Here is a 19,566-nt window from a genome sequence, read left to right as displayed (position 1 = left end):
TTTTAGTTTAGAACAGTGGGAATTGTCCACTGAACCTATTTGTAGTGATGGATATGCCAGACAGGGATGCTGTCTCAGAAAAGCCATAGCTGGGCAAAAACTTTGTCCATTTGGCTGGAAGAGAGAACAGGGATGCTGTTTCTCTTGAGTTGGAGCAGGGCAGGGATGCTGTCCTATGAGCTCCACACTAGGGCAGGGATGCTGTCCTAAGTGTTGTGAGGCAGTACAGGGTTTCTGCACTAAAGTTTCTCTGGGAGGGTTGGAGGGATGCTCCATGTTAACTAAAATGGTGCTCTTTTTGTCACCAATGTTAGTTATCCCACAGAGAGGTACTTCTACCTCAGGGAGTCCAGCTATGCCAGCTGATGATTCCCTTGGAACAGGTGCCACCCCAGGAGAGGTTTCTCCCACCACAGGAATGGTATCCTGAATGGTAGGGTGGTTAGGGGATACTGTGATACCCTTTTTACCTGTTGATGGAGAGGGATCCTGAGTTTTCAGGCCTTCTCTCCTTTGCTTTTTCATTTCACTTGAAATGAGAGGGAACAATTCCTCAGGGATGCCCAGCATGGCTGCATGGGCATAAAACTCTACATCAGCCCAACCTGAGGCCTCTAGGTCATTACCTAAGAGACAGTCTACAGGTAAGCTAGGTGATACCACCACCTGCTTAGGGCCAGTAACTCCACCCCAACTAAACTGAATAATAGCTAAGGGAAGAAACTTAGTGGAGTTATGGACATCAATAATTTTATACTGTTGTCCAATGATGTGTTGATCAGGGTGCACTAGGTTTTCAGTCACCAAAGTGAAACTGGCACCTGTGTCCCTGTAGGCCAAGGCCTCAACACCATTTATTGAAACTGTCTGCCTGTACTTATCCATTGTATGGGGACAAGCAGCCAGTGTGGCAAGACCAATGCCACTAGGTGTGACAGAAACTGTCTTGGGACTGACTACATCAGTTTCCACTATGGACCCATAAGTGAACCCAACTACACCCTTTGCTTGACTGTTGCCAGCAGTCCCACCACTAGTACCACTACTGCTAGGGGCACTAGAGCTTGATGTATTAGTGGTGGTAGGCTCAGGGGGTTTACCTGGACAGGACTTATCCCCTGGCCTATGGCCTCTATTTTTACACACAAAGCACCAAGGCTTTTTAATGTGTGCAGGTTGGGAAGAAGAGGAAGAATTTGTTTTATCCCCACCCTCTGAAGAGTGTTTAAGATTTGAAGTGGGATCTTTGGTTTTACCCTTATCCCCATGCTTATCTTGAGATTTTTCACCATCTTTCTTCTTATTGCCATCTTTGTCACCCCCTGTATGAACTTTTCTGTTCACCCTTGTTCTGACCCATTTGTCTGCCTTCTTTCCCAATTCTTGGGGAGAGGTCAGATCAGAGTCTACCAGGCACTGGTGCAACAAATCAGACACACAATTATTAAGTATATGCTCTCTCAGGATTGTGTTATACAGGCTTTCATAATCAGTAACTTTACTGCCATGTAACCACCCCTCCAAGGCCTTCACTGAATGGTCAATGAAATCAACCCAGTCTTGTGAAGACTCCTTTTTGGTCTCTCTGAACTTTATCCTGTACTGTTCAGTGGTTAAGCCATAACCATCCAGGAGTGCATTCTTAAGAACTGTAAAATTATTGGCATCATTTTCTTTCACAGTAAGGAGCCTATCCCTACCTTTTCCACTAAATGATAGCCATAGGATAGCAGCCCACTGCCTTTGAGGGACATCCTGTACAACACAGGCCCTCTCAAGTGCAGCAAACCACTTGTTAATGTCATCCCCCTCCTTATAAGGGGGAACTATCTTGTGCAGATTCCTGGAATCATGCTCTTTTGCAGGATGACTATGGGGAATACTGCTGCTGCCACCATGGGTATCTAAACCCAACTTCTGTCTTTCCTTCTCTAATTCAAAAGACTGTCTATCCAAATCCAGCTGTTGCTTTTTAAGCTTCAGTCTGGTTTGTTCCACCCTCAACTTATTGAGTTCACTCTCTAACATTCTGTCATCAGGGTTGGTGGGAGGGACATTTCTAGAAACAGAGCTATGATGGGAATGAACAGAAGGAGACCTGTCCCTTACAGAAGCCAACTTAACAGCTTGGTTTACAGAAACATTACTACCAGTATGGTGAGAATATATGCTTTTGCTATGATGTGAGACAACACTATTTCTTTGGTGTGGCTCATCATCATTACCATCTATGCTAGATTGTCTAGTAATGGGCAGGCTAGGAAGTTTCTTTCCTGAATCTTTTCCTGGGGGAGTCCCTGAATCAGATTGGGAACTATTAGGTACTTTTTCAACAGATGGGGCACCTATGGCCTTATCCTGTTCTCTAAGCATGTTAATTAACAGTTCCAAGGCAGGATTCTTCCCTACACTCAAACCTCTCTCTATACAGAGACTCCTTGCTCTTTTCCAGCTAAGGTTGTCATATGCAAGTTTGGACAGATCAACACCTTGGCCTGTGCCAGACATTTTTTAGAGAGAGTTAAAGTGATAGAGAAAGAGACAAAAGTTTTCAGAACTTTTTGGAAAGACAGAAAAAAACTGTTTAAACTTTTAAGAACTTTTTGAAAGTTTAGGAGTACTTTTCAGCACTTAGAAAAGAGTGAAAAGAGGAAATGCAAAACTTTTTGGCTATGTGTATATACACTGACGTTGTTTTGTATATTTTTCTCTTATGAAAAGTACAATGACAAGAGTGGTAAGCAGTCTCAAGCACTTATCCCACCACTGCACAACCAATGTAGGAGGCTGGACTGGCTTGTAGTGAGTACCACGGGGTACTTGCACCTTGCACCAGGCCCAGTTATCCCTTATTAGTGTATAGGGTGTCTAGCAGCTTAGGCTGATAGATAATGGTAGCTTAGCAGAGCAGCTTAGGCTGAACTAGGAGACGTGTGAAGCTACTACAGTACCACTTAGTGTCATATGCACAATATCATAAGAAAACACAATACACAGTTATACTAAAAATAAAGGTACTTTATTTTTATGACAATATGCCAAAGTATCTTAGAGTGTACCCTCAGTGAGAGGATAGGAAATATACACAAGATATATATACACAATAGCAAAAATATGCAGTATAGTCTTAGAAAACAGTGCAAACAATGTATAGTTACAATAGGATGCAATGGGGAAACATAGGGATAGGGGCAACACAAACCATATACTCCAAAAGTGGAATGCGAACCACGAATGGACCCCAAACCTATGTGACATTGTAGAGGGTCGCTGGGACTATTAGAAAATAGTGAGAGTTAGAAAAATAACCCTCCCCAAGACCCTGAAAAGTGAGTGCAAAGTGCACTAAAGTTCCCCTAAGGACAAAATAGTCGTGTTAGAGGAATAATGCAGGAAAGACACAAACCAGCAATGCAACAACTGTGGATTTCCAATCTAGGGTACCTGTGAAACAAGGGGACCAAGTCCAAAAGTCATAAGCAAGTCGGAGATGGGCAGATGCCCAGGAAATGCCAGCTGCGGGTGCAAAGAAGCTTCGACTGGACAGAAGAAGCTGAGGTTTCTGCAGGAACAAAAAGGGCTAGAGACTTCCCCTTTGGTGGACGGATCCCTCTCTCCTTGGAGAGTCGTGCAGAAGTGTTTTCCCGCCGGAAGGACGCCAACAAGCCTTGCTACACGCAAATCGTGCGTTTGGCGTTTTTGGACGCTGCTGGGGCCCAGGAGGGACCAGGAGGTCGCAAATTGGACCTGAAGAGAGAGGGGACGTCGAGCAAGACAAAGAGCCCTCACTGAAGCAGGTAGCACCCGGAGAAGTGCCAGAAACAGGCACTACGAGGATGCGTGAAACGGTGCTTGCCGAAGTTGCACAAAGGAGTCCCACGTCGCCGGAGACCAACTTAGAAAGTCGTGCAATGCAGGTTAGAGTGCCGTGGACCCAGGCTTGGCTGTGCACGAAGGATTTCCGCCGGAAGTGCACAGGGGCCGGAGTAGCTGCAAAGTCGCGGTTCCCAGCAATGCAGCCCAGCGAGGTGAGGCACGGACTTACCTCCACCAAACTTGGGCTGAAGAGTCACTGGACTGTGGGGGTCACTTGGACAGCGTCGCTGGATTCGAGGGACCTCGCTCGTCGTGCTGAGAGGAGACCCAAGGGACCGGTAATGCAGCTTTTTGGTGCCTGCGGTTGCAGGGGGAAGATTCCGTCGACCCACGGGAGATTTCTTCGGAGCTTCTGGTGCAGAGAGGAGGCAGGCTACCCCCACAGCATGCACAAGCAGGAAAACAGTCGAGAAGGCAGCAGGATCAGCGTTACAGAGTTGCAGTAGTCGTCTTAGCTACTATGTTGCAGGTTTGCAGGCTTCCAGCGCGGTCAGCGGTCGTTTTCTTATCAGAAGGTGAAGAGGGAGATGCAGAGGAACTCGGCTGAGCTCATGCATTCGTTATCTAAAGTTTCCCCAGAGACAGAGACCCTAAATAGCCAGAAAAGAGGGTTTGGCTACCTAGGAGAGAGGATAGGCTACTGACACCTGAAGGAGCCTATCAGCAGGAGTCTCTGACGTCACCTGGTGGCACTGGCCACTCAGAGCAGTCCAGTGTGCCAGCAGCACCTCTGTTTCCAAGATGGCAGAGGTCTGGAGCACACTGGAGGAGCTCTGGACACCTCCCAGGGGAGGTGCAGGTCAGGGGAGTGGTCACTCCACTTTCCTTTGTCCAGTTTCACGCCAGAGCAGGGGCTAAGGGGTCCCTGAACCGGTGTAGACTGGCTTATGCAGAATTGGGCACATCTGTGCCCAACAAAGCATTTCCAGAGGCTGGGGGAGGCTACTCCTCCCCTGCCTTCACACCATTTTCCAAAGGGAGAGGGTGTCACACCCTCTCTCAGAGGAAGTTCTTTGTTCTGCCATCCTGGGCCAGGCCTGGCTGGACCCCAGGAGGGCAGATGCCTGTCTGAGGGGTTGGCAGCAGCAGCAGCTGCAGTGAAACCTCAGGAAGGGCAGTTTGGCAGTACCAGGGTCTGTGCTACAGACCACTGGGATCATGGAATTGTACCAACAATGCCAGGATGGCATAGAGGGGGCAATTCCATGATCATAGACATGTTACATGGCCATATTCGGAGTTACCATTGTGAAGCTACATATAGGTAGTGACATATATGTAGTGCACGCGTGTAATGGTGTCCCCGCACTCACAAAGTTCAGGGAATTGGCTCTGAACAATGTGGGGGCACCTTGGCTAGTGCCAGGGTGCCCTCACACTAAGTAACTTTGCACCTAACCTTTACCAGGTAAAGGTTAGACATATAGGTGACTTATAAGTTACTTAAGTGCAGTGTAAAATGGCTGTGAAATAACGTGGACGTTATTTCACTCAGGCTGCAGTGGCAGGCCTGTGTAAGAATTGTCAGAGCTCCCTATGGGTGGCAAAAGAAATGCTGCAGCCCATAGGGATCTCCTGGAACCCCAATACCCTGGGTACCTCAGTACCATATACTAGGGAATTATAAGGGTGTTCCAGTAAGCCAATGTGAATTGGTAAAATTGGTCACTAGCCTGTTAGTGACAATTTAAAAGTAATGAGAGAGCATAACCACTGAGGTTCTGGTTAGCAGAGCCTCAGTGAGACAGTTAGGCACCACACAGGGAACATGTACATGCACACCTATGAGCACTGGGGCCCTGTGTGACAGGGTCCCAGTGACACATACATATAGGCCACAAACCTATGAGCACTGGGGTCCTGACCAGCAGGATCCCAGTGACACATAACAACCATACTGAAAACATAGTGTTTTCACTATGAGCACTGAGGCCTGGCTATCAGGATCCCAGTGAAACAGTGAAAACAGTGACAAACACCCTGACATACACTCACAAACAGGCCAAAAGTGGGGGTAACAAGGCTAGAAAGAGGCTACCTTCTCACACTAACACAATATCATGCGGGAAAGAATATATAAAGAATTATAGACCTACTATTCTTAAATCCACATCTACCTTGACAACATATATTGTCATGGTACGTAGATGTGGAGTAAAGAATAGTACATCTGTACTTTTCCTTGATGAGACATGCACATATATTTTCATTATATTCTAGTAGCCAAAAATTGTGGCCACAATATTTTGACAGATCCATGTTAAAATCTCAGTATTCTGGTAAAATATCCATCAGATCAGGTGTCATGCTATCTCAGCTGTATAATACGGACAGGTCAACATTTAATGTTTGGAACTACAAACATCCATTGATCATTTCGGATTAACATTATTTGATTTTTACTTTGCTATTTTGTAGGTCTGGCTTTAGCCAAGAACTTCTGATTGTACTAAAATTATGTATATGTCTGTAATTAGCCACGACCCTTTGATCTTAGTAAAATTCTTTAAATGTTGTATGTTAATTTAAGGGGCTTTCAGCCAGGCCTCTTTCTAATTATTGTGGTTGTTCTATTTACATTTTTTCTGCCCACTCCAACAACAGCATGGAATAATGGGTCAGATCCCTTAACTCATTGGCTAAGTTCACTGTGAGAATTGGCATTCTGCTACTTTACATGTACCACCTCCCCACAATGTAGTTCCCATCATTGCCACGAACCTATAAGGCAAAGTGAACTTTCTGAAACTAATAACATTAAATGTAAACTTTTTTTTATATTGTTAAAGTTCATGTAGCTCTTCCAATAATAACGTTTTACAAAACCATGGCAAAACAAAATAAGCATTAACAAAGCCAAAGACATTGCAGCTAATGCTTGTCCGTTTTGCAGAACAGCATTGAAGGCAAACTATAGAAAAGAAAGAGGACATGAACATGGCCCTCGTTCAAACGAAGCTGAAAAATATCTTGGATGAATCAAGGCGCCTTGCGTTCACAAATAGTGCACAAGGGGAAAACTTGCTAAACTAGTGCAATGGACCACTTGAAAATAGTGATGGCTGTTGTGAGATGCAACCACAAAGGTTAGGCCAGAATCACAAGTATGACGGAAGATCGGAGCAAGAGTATTGGGAGTGATGTAATCGATATATTTTTTAAAAGCCATAACATTTTAAACAGAAATGTTGTACAAAAACAGTAGTGGTACCTAGCATAGTAGGCGAATAGGGCAGAGAAAAAAAGCAGATCGTGAGTCACTGGTAAGGATGATCTTTGGCAGAGGTTGGTGACTATAAACAATCTTTATGATAAAAATGTATGTTAGGTGTTCTTCACGCGATGATGCTAGTCCATAAAAAAGAACTTATCCTCTGTAAAAAATTATCTGTATTGTGAAGCATATGTTCCGCTTGGGATTGGGTGCATTCCTCTGCAGTACAATGTCTTCAGTGGTTGAATCTCACTTGAGGGGAACTCTCCAGCAGTGACATCCCCCACATGGGCAGTTGTCTGAGATGCCCTGCCCCACAAGGCACACAGTTAAATACAGTGCACGTCACGGCGCCTGGGGATTATCCTGATTATACGGGTTTGATTCCCAGGATATGAGTGATGTGATTGCAAATCCAGAACCAAGATATTCTTATCCGCTAAGGTCTCTTATATGCGGGTTCCATCCTGGGGATGAGCGCCAGCGGAAACTACGACAGACACACTTGTGATGCTGTTCTGATGTCAATGCTTTGAGAAGTTGGACACGTGTGTGTGTACCGATCGCTCTTAAAAACACTGACCCCGTGGCTGCTGTTGAAATGGAAAAATGTTCTTGCATAAGAGCATGTGCCCCTGCCTCGAGTTCTCCTTAGCAAGTTCTGTAGGTTTTGGCTTTTTGCCCAAGCACACATGACAATCTTGCAGGGACGATGACAACTAACACGGATTGCAGCCCAGTGAAAGGGTCTGTGGGCTAGCGGGTCCACACATGTGCACCCACCTTTTGCTGAGATGGCTACTGTCAGCTTATTGGGCTCCTGAAGACTTACACGGGTGGTGGCAGCAGACTATAGTAGCAGGACACGCCGTTACCCCAATCATATGCCACGGAGAGTCACCTACTGTAGGTAAATTGTTCTGCCTGTTCCCTCCAACTGGGTCATTAGCTATGTTGGACATCGATGTCAGGTGTGTGATACTTCCTTGTTCAGGAGCTGTGTGGTGAGTGCGTCTGTAACATGTAACTGTGGGTTCTTAGGAATGCTCATGCTGAATGTCAGGGTTGGCAAAGCCAAGGGTGACTGGTTTTTATTCTCCTTCAAGCCTCTTCCATTCACCCCCTTACACTTTCTTACAATTTATCTTACTCTTCCAGGATTGATCTCATCTCTTTTTTCCCTTTTGTCACTGTTTTCCTATCTTTCTCTTCATCCTGTATTCGCTTTTCCCTGCCTTCCTCTCCCTTGCTCTATATCCAAGTGTTGTAGGAATAAATCATTTCCTGCACACAAAATGAGTGCTGGTGCCCAGCATGTGCAGCCACAACTCAATTAAGCACTGCTTTCGGCACCAGCATTAGTAAACTATTCAGTATGAGTGTAACTAGGGGGATCTATCAGGCCCCGATGTCAAAATATACCTCTTGCTTGCAGCAGTATTGCTAGTCAAACTTCCCAGAATTTCCGCTTGCGTTTGTACAGATTATCTTTATTTTTTGTGTTTTTTTCTTTCACAAAAGGCTCAGATAACTTTGAAGAGGTGTGTGATGGACAATTCGGAAGAGTTCGGATATGTTTGGTTATTTTGGTTGTTGAGTAGCATTGTCAGAATCTTACCAATAACCTATCACAGGTGATGCCTTTTTTAAACAATACTTAATAATTCAAAGCTTTTAACATTGTGGAAGTGGTGCAGTGTTGATGCAGAATACTAACTCACTCACTCTTATAATTACAATTATAATTACACTTACCTTACCTCCTATAAGCGTAATACATCACCACTTGAAAGTGGAGGAAATTCACTTTCTTCAGAACACAAAGCTAACCCAATAACATACAATAATTGATAACCACTGGATTAACCACTAACCTTGGGCTACGGAGTAACATGCTACCTCCCATAGAGCTCTTCCGTATCTCGTAAGAGGTAGTATTCGTATATAAGTGCAATTACATCACAGAGTAATATTTAAGTTGCCTTTTTCATCCAGATATTAGCAGTGAAATACTGGTGTGCCTCCGGTTGTTAACGTGGTCAACGGATAGATCTTCTGTATATTGATGTGAAATGTGAGATTAAGTAGCATTGTTCACATCAACCCTTAGCCAATGTATGCATTTATTAAATGAGTACGTCTTCCCCCAAAGCCATCTCTTGAAAGTTATTTAAGTTAAACCCTCTCAACAGCATTCTATAGCTTCCTAGCTAGCTAGCATGGCTTTCTTCCACCATGGCTGTAGGTTAAACAAGTCTATCGCCTCCATGTTCTTACTTCCATAAACCTCAAACACTCTTTTCAAAGCATTTATTTCATAGACACTTCCCCAGGCATCTTAGCACTTAATGAAATGTCAAAATATGCTTAATATTGAGCCTATCTAATGTCTTTTGTTACCTAACTGAAATTTGTGCAATTTTGTGCTACGTAAACTATGCCAAGTTAAAAAACATAAGTGCATAATTTCTCACACTTTTTTGCTTCCTGGACTTGTTCTAATAGCAAAGGTCTTGCAAAAGTCATCCCTACAGAAAATGTGTTATGTGTGAATTTTTGTCCTTGATTCAAGCCTCTTCCCAGTCTTTAGAGTGACTTTTGAATGAAAGATAAGCATTTGGTTCAATTTTGATTCAATGTACCCTAGAGTGTATTTCAAAATGTATTCATAATTTCTTTTAATTTCTCCAAAATGTAATTCATTTTTTAAAAATATGCGATTGTGCATACTGCTGCTCAATATTTTCTGATGGAAGATGAGGAAGCTATATCTGTTCAGAGTGTCCTGAGAGTAGCAGCATTTGCAAGTGGATATTGCTGCAAACTAATGACCTACCCATCTGACTCCTTCATTGATCCCCATTGGAAGAGATTCTCTTATGACCAGTTTATATGCATGAAACGGTCATGCATGACCACTTGAGATGATCTTCTTGTGTTCATCTTCACTCTTGGTCCTAACATGCTTTGGTACTTGTGGAACAGTGAGATAGTGAGCTTTTGAATCTGTGAGGCATAATCATCAAGAGGGGTAGGCCTACTTCCCAATTTATAGAGAAAGCTCACTTAATTTTGCGATACTGACGATGCAGTAATGGATCGCTTTAATAATGCAAAATTGTATCAATTTTGCGTATGCCAGCAGAAACTCTGTTAACGAACAATAAAGATGGTCTCTTTTTTCCCTGTACTTCAGCATAATTTTATGCAAAAAAACCCTATCAATTCTTTAGCCCTGTTAAAGCACAGTAATCAAGTGTTTCAGTATTAGCCTCTAATTGGTGGGTGCGTTGTTGTCATACATGCTCAGATGGGTTGACATGAGTAAGATTTGCTGTCCAGCCATTGATCGGATATCTCGTGATGCAGAGGCCTGCCTTTTTGAGAGACATAACAATCAACCTTATTGATGATTGCTAATGACATGGATCCGAGTCCTTGGTGGTCTGGCCAGAGACTGCACCTGGAGCTACACAATATGCGCAGTAATTATTGAAAGGGGGTTGCACACCGTGCTACAGCTCCATAAAGAGAGAGGGGATTTATTGGGAGAAATGGCTCACTATCGTTCATAACAGGCAACACATTTCCGTTCATGGTTTCAAGACGGTGGAATTCCTTTTTTCAACAGGAGCATGAAAGTCTTTCTCCCTCGTGTCCTCCTCCATCTGCACTTTCTCTGCAGCCAATTCTAAATATATTTAAATTAGAGATTACAAGATTTGATGCCAGTTGAACTATGGCCTCTAGATCATTCCTAATGGACAGTAGACCCTTGCTGATGCTAAGCCGTGTTATTGCCTTTATGCCTCTAGCGCTTCTCAGGAGGGCACGGTAATTAGATAAAGATTATTGGTTTGTGATGCTAAAATGGATTACAGCGTCTGAGGACAACAGTATTAGCAATTTCTGTGGCTGCGTGAAGAGCCTAAACTCGAATACTGGTGTCAGCAGCACGCCCGAGCACAGCAAGTGTCATCTAATAACAATTGTCAATAGTAAAGTGGTGCCAAGGGTACAGACGCAAGCAATGTATTTAATTGGATGCTGTCTTGACAAATGCAGCTCATCTTTGCATGTAACAGGTTTCATAAAGAGGACAATGACTTCCACCTCATTTGTAAGTTCGTTCTGTATACTACCCTTTTTTTAGATTGTACAGTGAAGATTGAGAAGTATCTCTGCTCTGAACCATTTTCAAACAATTGCCAAGTAAATAGTAGATGCTGTACAGCAGACTTTTCAGAAGCTTGAGAATGCTGTAGTCACTGTTGCCAGCCACCATTTGAAGACCTTTGACTTGATATAGTCACTAAGGGCCAGATGTAGTAAGCCGTTTGCATGTCGCAAACTGCAAAAATCGCAGTTTGCGGCATGCAAACGGCCGAACGCGATGCTCATTCCCAAATTGCGGGTCAGTACCGACTCGCAATTTGAGAATGCGACTCGCAAATAGGAAGGGGTGTTCCCTTCCTATTTGTGACCGCATCGCAATTCAGAGTTGCTTTGAGACCACGAATGCGGTCGCAAACCAACTTGCAGTTACCACCAGTGACACTGGTGGTAACTCATTCGCAAAAGGGAAGGGGTCCCCATGGGACTCCTTCCCCTTTGTGAATGTCGAAAAAAATATTTTTTCAGAGCAGGCCCTATGGACCAGTGCCTACTCTGAAAAAAACGAAACCAAATGGTTTCGGTTTACTTTTCATTTTGCAACTCGTTTTCCTTTAAGGAAAACGGGCTGCAAAATGAAAAAAAAATCACTGCTTTATTTATAAAGCAGTCACAGACATGGAGGTCTGCTGACTACAGCAGGCCACCATCCCTGTGAGTGCAGGGACTCGCTACGGGGTCGCAAAAAGCGACCCACCTCATAAATATTGATGAGGTGGGTCTTTGCGACCCCATAACGAGTCGCAGACGGTGTCTGAGACACCGTTCTGCATCCTGAATTGCGACTCGCAATTTGCGAGTCTCACTGACTCGCAATTTGCGAGTCGCAATTCATGGATTTCGTACATCTGGCCCTATATTCTGACACAATGTTCAGAGCATTGAGAAGTACATAGTCACTATTATTGTCCGCCATTTTCAAAGAATTCAGATAGGCACAGTCACTGTAGTCTCTCTTACCACTTTTAGAAGAATTAGAAAGATATAGTCACAGGTCTGGTACAAATTTCAAAATGAAGAAGGTCATAGTCACTATTGTTCTGCATTTTCCAGTACAGCGAGAAGGTCATAGCCACTATAGTTCAGCACGGTTTTTAAAAGATTAGGAAGGACATAAACACATTATTAATGTTGTCTGTCACAATTTTCAGAAGCTTGAGAAGGACATAGTCATTGCAGCCTGGCACCATTTTTAGACAATTGGCAAGGGCATAGTAGCTTCTGACATGATTTTCAGAATATTGAGAAAGACGTAGTCACTATTCCCTCAAACCATTTTTAAAATATCAAGATGGACATAGTCAATGTTTCCAGCACCATTTTCAGAAGCTTGAGAAGGACATAGTCACAGCAGCGGCTCACGTGAAGCAGAAGGGGTGGGGCGTCGCTCGGGTGGGGGTAACTAAATTAAAAATATTTTTTTTTAAAGTACACTTACCTTACCCCCGCCCACCCCTCCACTCCTCTCCTCCGTCGCTACAGGCACAGGCTCCCAGCCTGCCCTGCGCCAGTCCTGATGCTAGTTAGAGCAGTGTTAGGATTGGCTGGGAGCACCCAGGCAGGGAGCTCCCAGGCAGGCTGGGAGCCTGTGCAGACGCTCACCGGCGCAGCAACTGTGTTGCTGGGCTGGAGAGAGCCCTGTGTGCCTGTGTGTTTGGCCGGCCCCAGACGGCCAGACAAACACACATGCACTCTGAGGGGGAGTACTGAGCACTCTCCCTCACTCCTCATCACCCCTGTGGGCCGCCCCTTTTCCCAAAAAACGATAATAAACACAGTTCAACACTCCTCCACCCTTATGGAGGAGCCGCCCATGCGTAGTCATTATAGCCTGGGACCCTTTTCAGACAATTGGATGATGGGGTATTCCTTCACAAATGTGGAATATGTCTTGTCTGCTGTAATACAAGTACTTTACAACAGGTAGTACTTGTAATACAGTGGACAGTATATCTGTAATGTTTTTATGGAGTATCTTGTCTGCCAAACTCTAAATAATGTCCTTAGTCACTGCATTCTGAGATGTTGATCAGAAAATTGAGAAAGACATAGTCACTTTCATCAGAGCTGGAATGGGAGACCAAAGCAACTGGGGCAATTTTTTCAGACCAGCCCCCGGGTTGAGGCGGAGGGGTGCACGTGTGAAGCACTGCTGATTTTATTACTGGGGGCTGATATTGCAGCACAGCAGCAAAACTGGTCCCAGTAACAAAACCTACGCCCACCGCCGCAAAACCAGCCCTCACCCTTCCAGCCTCCTGGGGAAATGCCAATACCAATCACGGCTAGCTCACCCCTGTCTCTAATCCATGGTCATTTTCAGAAGATTGAGATGGATGTGGTCATAAGTGTCCAGCACAATTTGCTGACCCCCAATGTTGTTTTGGGTGACTTCTCCTTCAAAGAGTGAAACACTCAATGAGTCTTTTGGCAATGCCTTATTGGGTGTGATGCATTTGAATTCCATGACATGCTCAGTTTTATGAGTGACATAAAAGACACCTTCTGTTTTACCTTGCTCTAGAATGGGAATATTCAATGTATATTAAGTGCCGTTCTGGACCTTCTTGGGACAACCCTTGGTCAGCAACATTGATTTTCTTTTCCAGTCACATGCATTCTGCCGCCCCGAACACAGGCAGGCTTTCTTTGTGGCTGCTTTTGAAACTAGTCACTTACAGTGTGAACCAGCAGGGGAAGGGGCTGTGGAGGGCACTGCCTGGAACACCACTTGAAATGTCTGGTTCACTGATACTGCATAGCATGTGAGTCTATTCTCACTTTCACTTGCTGACTTTCCATTTCACTCTTGTTTGACTCAGACAGAAATCATCACATTTACGTAGAGCCTTATATCCTCCTCCTCCATTGCCTCAATGCCTTTCCACTAGTCATGGCTGGCAGCGGGGCAAAGTAGCAGGGCAGAGGGAGGGTAAACAAAACAAAATTTATTTAAAAAACGTACCTTGCACCGACTGCACCACCGTTCTACGTGTCTCAGCCAGACTGCAGGCTTCCAGGTACAGACTCCCAGCCTGCCCTGCGGGTCAATCCTACACTGCTCTCATGCATGAGAGCAGTGTTAGGATCGGCCTGAGTGCTCGTTGCAGACTGGGAGCCTGGGCCGCCAACACAGAGCCAGGTTGCAGAAAGCTCTGTGCGCATGTGTGTTTGCCTGTTGCGAGACAGCCGGCCCAACACACGTGTACTGAGGGAAGTGCACACCATCCCCCCAGTGCCTGTCATCCCCCAGGGCTCTGCCCCTTTAAAAATAAAACAATTGTTTATTATCGCTTTATTTTTTTAGTTTTGCAGCTTCTGCTGCTGGCGGACGGCGACGCTCTTCCACCATAGCAGAGGAGCTGCCGCTGCTTTCCACCAGTCTTGAGTATATCACTGCCTCATTTCCTCACCTCTGACTCTCACAAAATGTCTTATATGCCTCAAAGTAGAATTTCCTCTTTTCCACTACATCCCTATCTCGCTTTGCAGTATGCGATTTTAACACGTAAAATGCACTGCCTACTTGAGATATATAGTATTCTGGTATCTGAATGAAAATAGCAAGGGGTGCAGATTATATTTTTTGTGGCTGTAACTATGTCACAGTAGATTGTGTACCTGGAGGGAAAAGCGGTGCCTAAATTTACATCACTCTAAGTCTCCACATATTTAAAAGAGGTATGTCGGAGAGGAGGCTAGAATAGTCATTATGGGGCCTATCATATTTGTATAAAACGAGTTATTTCTGGGTGGATATCGCTACATAAAGTGACCACAATCTGCTCATTTTGTGTTTAGGGATTGGTCAGCTTCATTGTTAGCCCTGAATAAACTTTAGATGCCTTTAGGTTGTCAAAAAAGATGTAGAATTTAGTAGGATCAGAGGATAAAGCCCTTGAAATAAACTTTAATAAAGTGGCTAAGTGGCTAAGGAACTCATTTGCTCACCTATGTAAGAGGGAAGGGTGAAAGCGTTTGTTTGATAACGTTTGCCACGAAACTAAAGGGAAGCTCTAAATTGTGATCGAGAATGAGCTAGCTGTTAGATTAAAGCGTTTACAAACTCCAAGGGTAGAGTACAGAAACATCTGTAACTAGGAGCATCTCTAATAGACAGTAAACAGAAAGAACTATAAAAGGTTTGTCCTTGGTGGAAAGAGAACTGTGAGGATGTGACACAAATCCAGAGTGACACATTCCGGCTGATGTCTGATTTTCCCTGACTTTCATGCCTTTACCGGTTTCCCTGACATAATCTATCTTCTTTCAGTGTGGTGTAGGCAAACAGCTCTCAAGTTTTTGGCAAAGAAACTTGTACCTTTTCTTTAGAAAGAAAAAACGTCTTGCAATTCCGAGCACGTATGGTCAGGTTTAAGCGGCACTAAAATTTGGTGGAGGCCACCAGCAGACACTTCAGAACTCTATGGAGCTGGAGTGCTATGCAGAGCTGAACCATGGGGACGGTCGAATGTTGATTCACTGTTACTATTCCAAAATTACGTCCTGAGGAAATTGGTACTTCCTCCAAATCGACTCTTTTGATGTTGCTTAGTATGGAGTTAGATTTACACAATGGTAAACACCTGGTTCACTACTAAACCAGTGATAATGTGGGTAATGATAGGGGCCCGTAAAGGGGACAAATACTAGAACATGCTGACTTTTTTAAAGTGAACCTGTTTTAGATCTTCTGTGAGTGGCCCATGTAAAGGATAGTTAATCATATAAGGGGTGCGTGATCTGTGAGTAGAAGATGTCCTGTACCAGTATCTACACTTGAAATGAAAGATCAGTACCGGAAAAATCGAGATGCTGTGTAATCAACTTTACGCTGAACAGCTTACTTGGTACTGATTATCTGCAATATAAAATATTTCTATTCCTGGCTGTTTAGCTAGTCCAAATAACATGTAGGTGGAAGAGATCTCTATAAACATGTTTAGGCTAGGATGTTTAGAGCTAAATGCAGCAAATTGCCTCAGAGCTGTTGCCATTGTTCCCCATCAATGGAAGAGGATGAAATGTACTTCCTATTTCTATGCCCCTTGTATGTCTTGGCGCTAGCTGTAAGACATTAATGGACTCAAGGGAAAGAGCTAGGATCAAAGAGAGTTAAAAAGCCAGGTCTTCAGCAGTTTACGGAAAGCTAGAAGGTTAGGGGCATTCTTGATATATAGTGGAAGTGCGTTCCAAGCTTTTGAGGCACCCAGTAAGAAGGTCCTGCCTCCTCCAAGCTGACTGCTTAAACTATCGTAAGGTCCTGCCTGGGGAGTACCATTTGAGATTGTGTTGTAGAAATTCAGGGCCAGGCCAGAGCCCTGTAGGGCTTTGCAAACAATGCAAAGTGATTCAAAAGTAATCCTCTGCTTAATAGGAAGCCAATGGAGTTTCCTAATTGAAATATACAGAGTGTAGTATTTCGGGATCTTTAGCAGGAGCTACTGCATTTTGCAGAGTTCGTAAATTGTTTAAAATGTAAATGTGCTGGGGGGCCCCAAGGGGTGGGGCTCAGTACATCGCAGCTGCTGCAGGAGATTGTGTAATGCCCCTTTACAGAATGTTGTGAGGGGGCTCTGGCTGTCCATTATCTTACAGATATTCATAGGCCTGTTGTCAGTCCCTTTAAGAATGCCCCCCCCCCTTCACCGCAGCGGCCCCACACACAGACTGCTCTCTCTCTCTCTCCTTAGTACGCACATACATGCACACAGTTAGTCTGCTCTTGTTTTCTAAACTGTGCTAGTGTAAATATGCTTCCTCAACAAAAAAGGTTCAATCTATAAATGCCTCACTTACACAAATGGACAAAAATTGCAGTTGAAAAAGCCGCCAGGTACGCTCAGTGGCAACAACACTGTAAAGACAGTGTACACAAAATGGTGCTGCTGCCGGACATGTTGCCACGCGCTCAGTAGGGCTGATGCTAAAGTCTAAATGAGCTTGTGTTTTCTGAATGATGCCTACGTACATGATTGCGGTGACAGCCTGACATGTCTTTCCTGATTCTGTGGGCGGTGGTGCGTGGCTGTTTAGTTAGTGGAGGGATTTGCCTGGTTAATTCCGATGCCTGTAAGAAATGTCATACATGGGAAGACTGTGTAAAGCTCTGGCAGCGGGAAACTCGGTTGACTCATGTAATGCCGTATCAGTGTTTTCTTTTGCATTGTAACGTCAATGTTTTAAAGGCATTGCTGTTCTCAAAATAGTTTTGAAAAGTGAAAGTCTCCCTTATCTTTCTTACTTCCTTTTTTTGCCTCTTTCTTGTGAATCGTCCTTTGAGCTATTACCTCACTTTCGCGCATGATAAAGTCCTATCATTCGTCCTGTTTTTTTTGTTGTTATTGTTTTGTTTATTTATTTCACTATTTTGCTCTTTCATCGTATAATGTTTCTCGGTTTTCCTCTTTCTTTCACTCTGATTTCTCAATTTGTTGTTCACCATGGCCTCCCTTTCTCTGCTGAACATTCTTAACTTTGATGTTTTTCTTTTTTCCCTCCTTCCCCTTGCCTATGTTCGTCTTCACCCCAGCTCCTTCTAGTGTATCCATCATGCATCAGGTCAGTCGGACACCGGACACCATCACCCTTACCTGGTCGCAACCTGACCAGCCCAATGGAGTCATCCTTGACTATGAACTGCAGTATTACGAGAAGGTACGTTTGCCACAGTCTTCAGGGGAGCTTTGTTAGTGTATCGTGTTTTGTTGTGTATGTAACGCAACGTCCTCAATTTCCAGTGGCACCTTGGCTTTGCTTGGAGTTTAAAATCACGCTGATGGGTGATCTGAAACCCAGGGAGGTCCTGGGGAAAACACTCGCCCTCATCATGTGTTAATGGGCTCCTACCTTTCATTTAAATGTTGATTCTAAACTGGAAAACATTGCCGTTAAGACTTCCGCACAGGCCATTGCCTTTCAACCTCGGATAGGCCGACGTTTGTCACCAGTCAAGCACCCCTGACACGTGACTGGCTTCATCTCTGTCCTTACATTCCTTTAATAGCACAAGCCAAGGGAGAAATATTTGCGCTCTTTATTGGTAACGCCGATTTTATACCACCACAAACGCCTGTGCAGTCAGATTTGCTTCCAATACTTTCGAAGATTCATAAAAACGGTTGGAAGGCACTCTCAGAAAATGACTGATCCTCTTGGTACTGAGGTCAGCAGAAGAGCATCATGGGAAAACGTCTTATTCATTAAAATAAAAGCAGCAACTGTCCGTCGCTCTTCCACTCTGTGGTAAATTGTTATACGCAGCTTCTGATAATAAAGTTAAGTAATTGAAAAGCTTTATGAATGATTGAAACTAAACATATTTTTCTCAGCAGATGCCAGTAGACATCACTAATCCACTGCTCTGAGTCTGACCTATTTTATTAGTCTGGGCAGTTTTATTTTGTTGGTGTGGAAAGCTGATGAACAGGTTCTGACCTCATATTATTTTGCAGAGGTACGTCCCTGCACCGTGAAATTGCCATGTTTCCATGGTACTCTCAACAGATGAATCTATGCCGTCATGCACATACCAGAATATCGAGTATTGAATGTCTTGCTACAGAAATATCGTTGCAAAAGTATTGGCAACCAAAATATCGAACTCTTAAGTATGTATAGCTAAGCATCAGATTACTATACTGAACTCCAAGCATATGTATCGTATTAATATTTATAGCTGCAAGGTACGTAAATGTTTATTTAAGAACAGGAAACCTATACTTACCCCTGTACACTTACCCTTCCAATATTTTGTTCATGGATATTTTTGCTATGATATTTTTCTAGCACACAATGCTTGTAGTTTGATATTCTGCTGGATACATTTTAATTGTAGAGTGCTCATCTTTAGACTATTTCTCAAATGTCAGACTGGAACCTGAAACGTTTCACAGCAGTGCTCCGGCCTGCCCCTAGGTGGACCAGTGCATCTCCGCGTAGGCTTCGTTATGGCCCAGAAGTGACAGAAGCAGAGCTTCATATGAGTGTCGCGTTTGTCCCAACGCCAGTTATTTTCTTTTTGCCCCTTTTTGCCCCTTCAAACGCTCCCACTTTCATTGTTTTTTGACGACTCCTAAATAAAATATGGTGCACAAGGGAATGATGTCCTGCCCTAAAAGTACAGGCTTCAGATCATACTGTGACTGCAGAAAACATAAATCATCTTCCTTCCCTGTTGGTCCTTCCTTCATTGATGCTGGTGACGACATTGCCAGAAGAGAATCGACTACTAACTCCGATGTCTGACCTTGAGCTGGTGTCGGTTCAAACCTGAGCAGGGTCACAATCTGAATCTGCTAGAG

At 44.0% G+C, this 19,566-nt stretch overlaps 1 protein-coding gene across 5 annotated transcripts in view; it reads left to right on the top strand.

The window, feature by feature from the left end:
- Positions 1-19,566, top strand: part of EPHB2 (EPH receptor B2) — a 693,756-nt gene that overhangs the window by 572,996 nt on the left and 101,194 nt on the right. For all 5 annotated transcript variants that reach the window (XM_069240325.1, XM_069240322.1, XM_069240326.1 and 2 more), the window contains exon 6: positions 17,796-17,920. In XM_069240325.1, coding sequence (XP_069096426.1) covers positions 17,796-17,920 — 125 coding nt within the window. The remainder of the gene's footprint in view (positions 1-17,795; positions 17,921-19,566) is intronic.

The sequence above is a fragment of the Pleurodeles waltl genome, chromosome 6 (assembly GCF_031143425.1).
Source record: "Pleurodeles waltl isolate 20211129_DDA chromosome 6, aPleWal1.hap1.20221129, whole genome shotgun sequence".
Taxonomy (NCBI): Eukaryota; Metazoa; Chordata; class Amphibia; order Caudata; family Salamandridae; genus Pleurodeles; species Pleurodeles waltl.
This window is presented reverse-complemented; position numbering and strand designations above follow the sequence as displayed.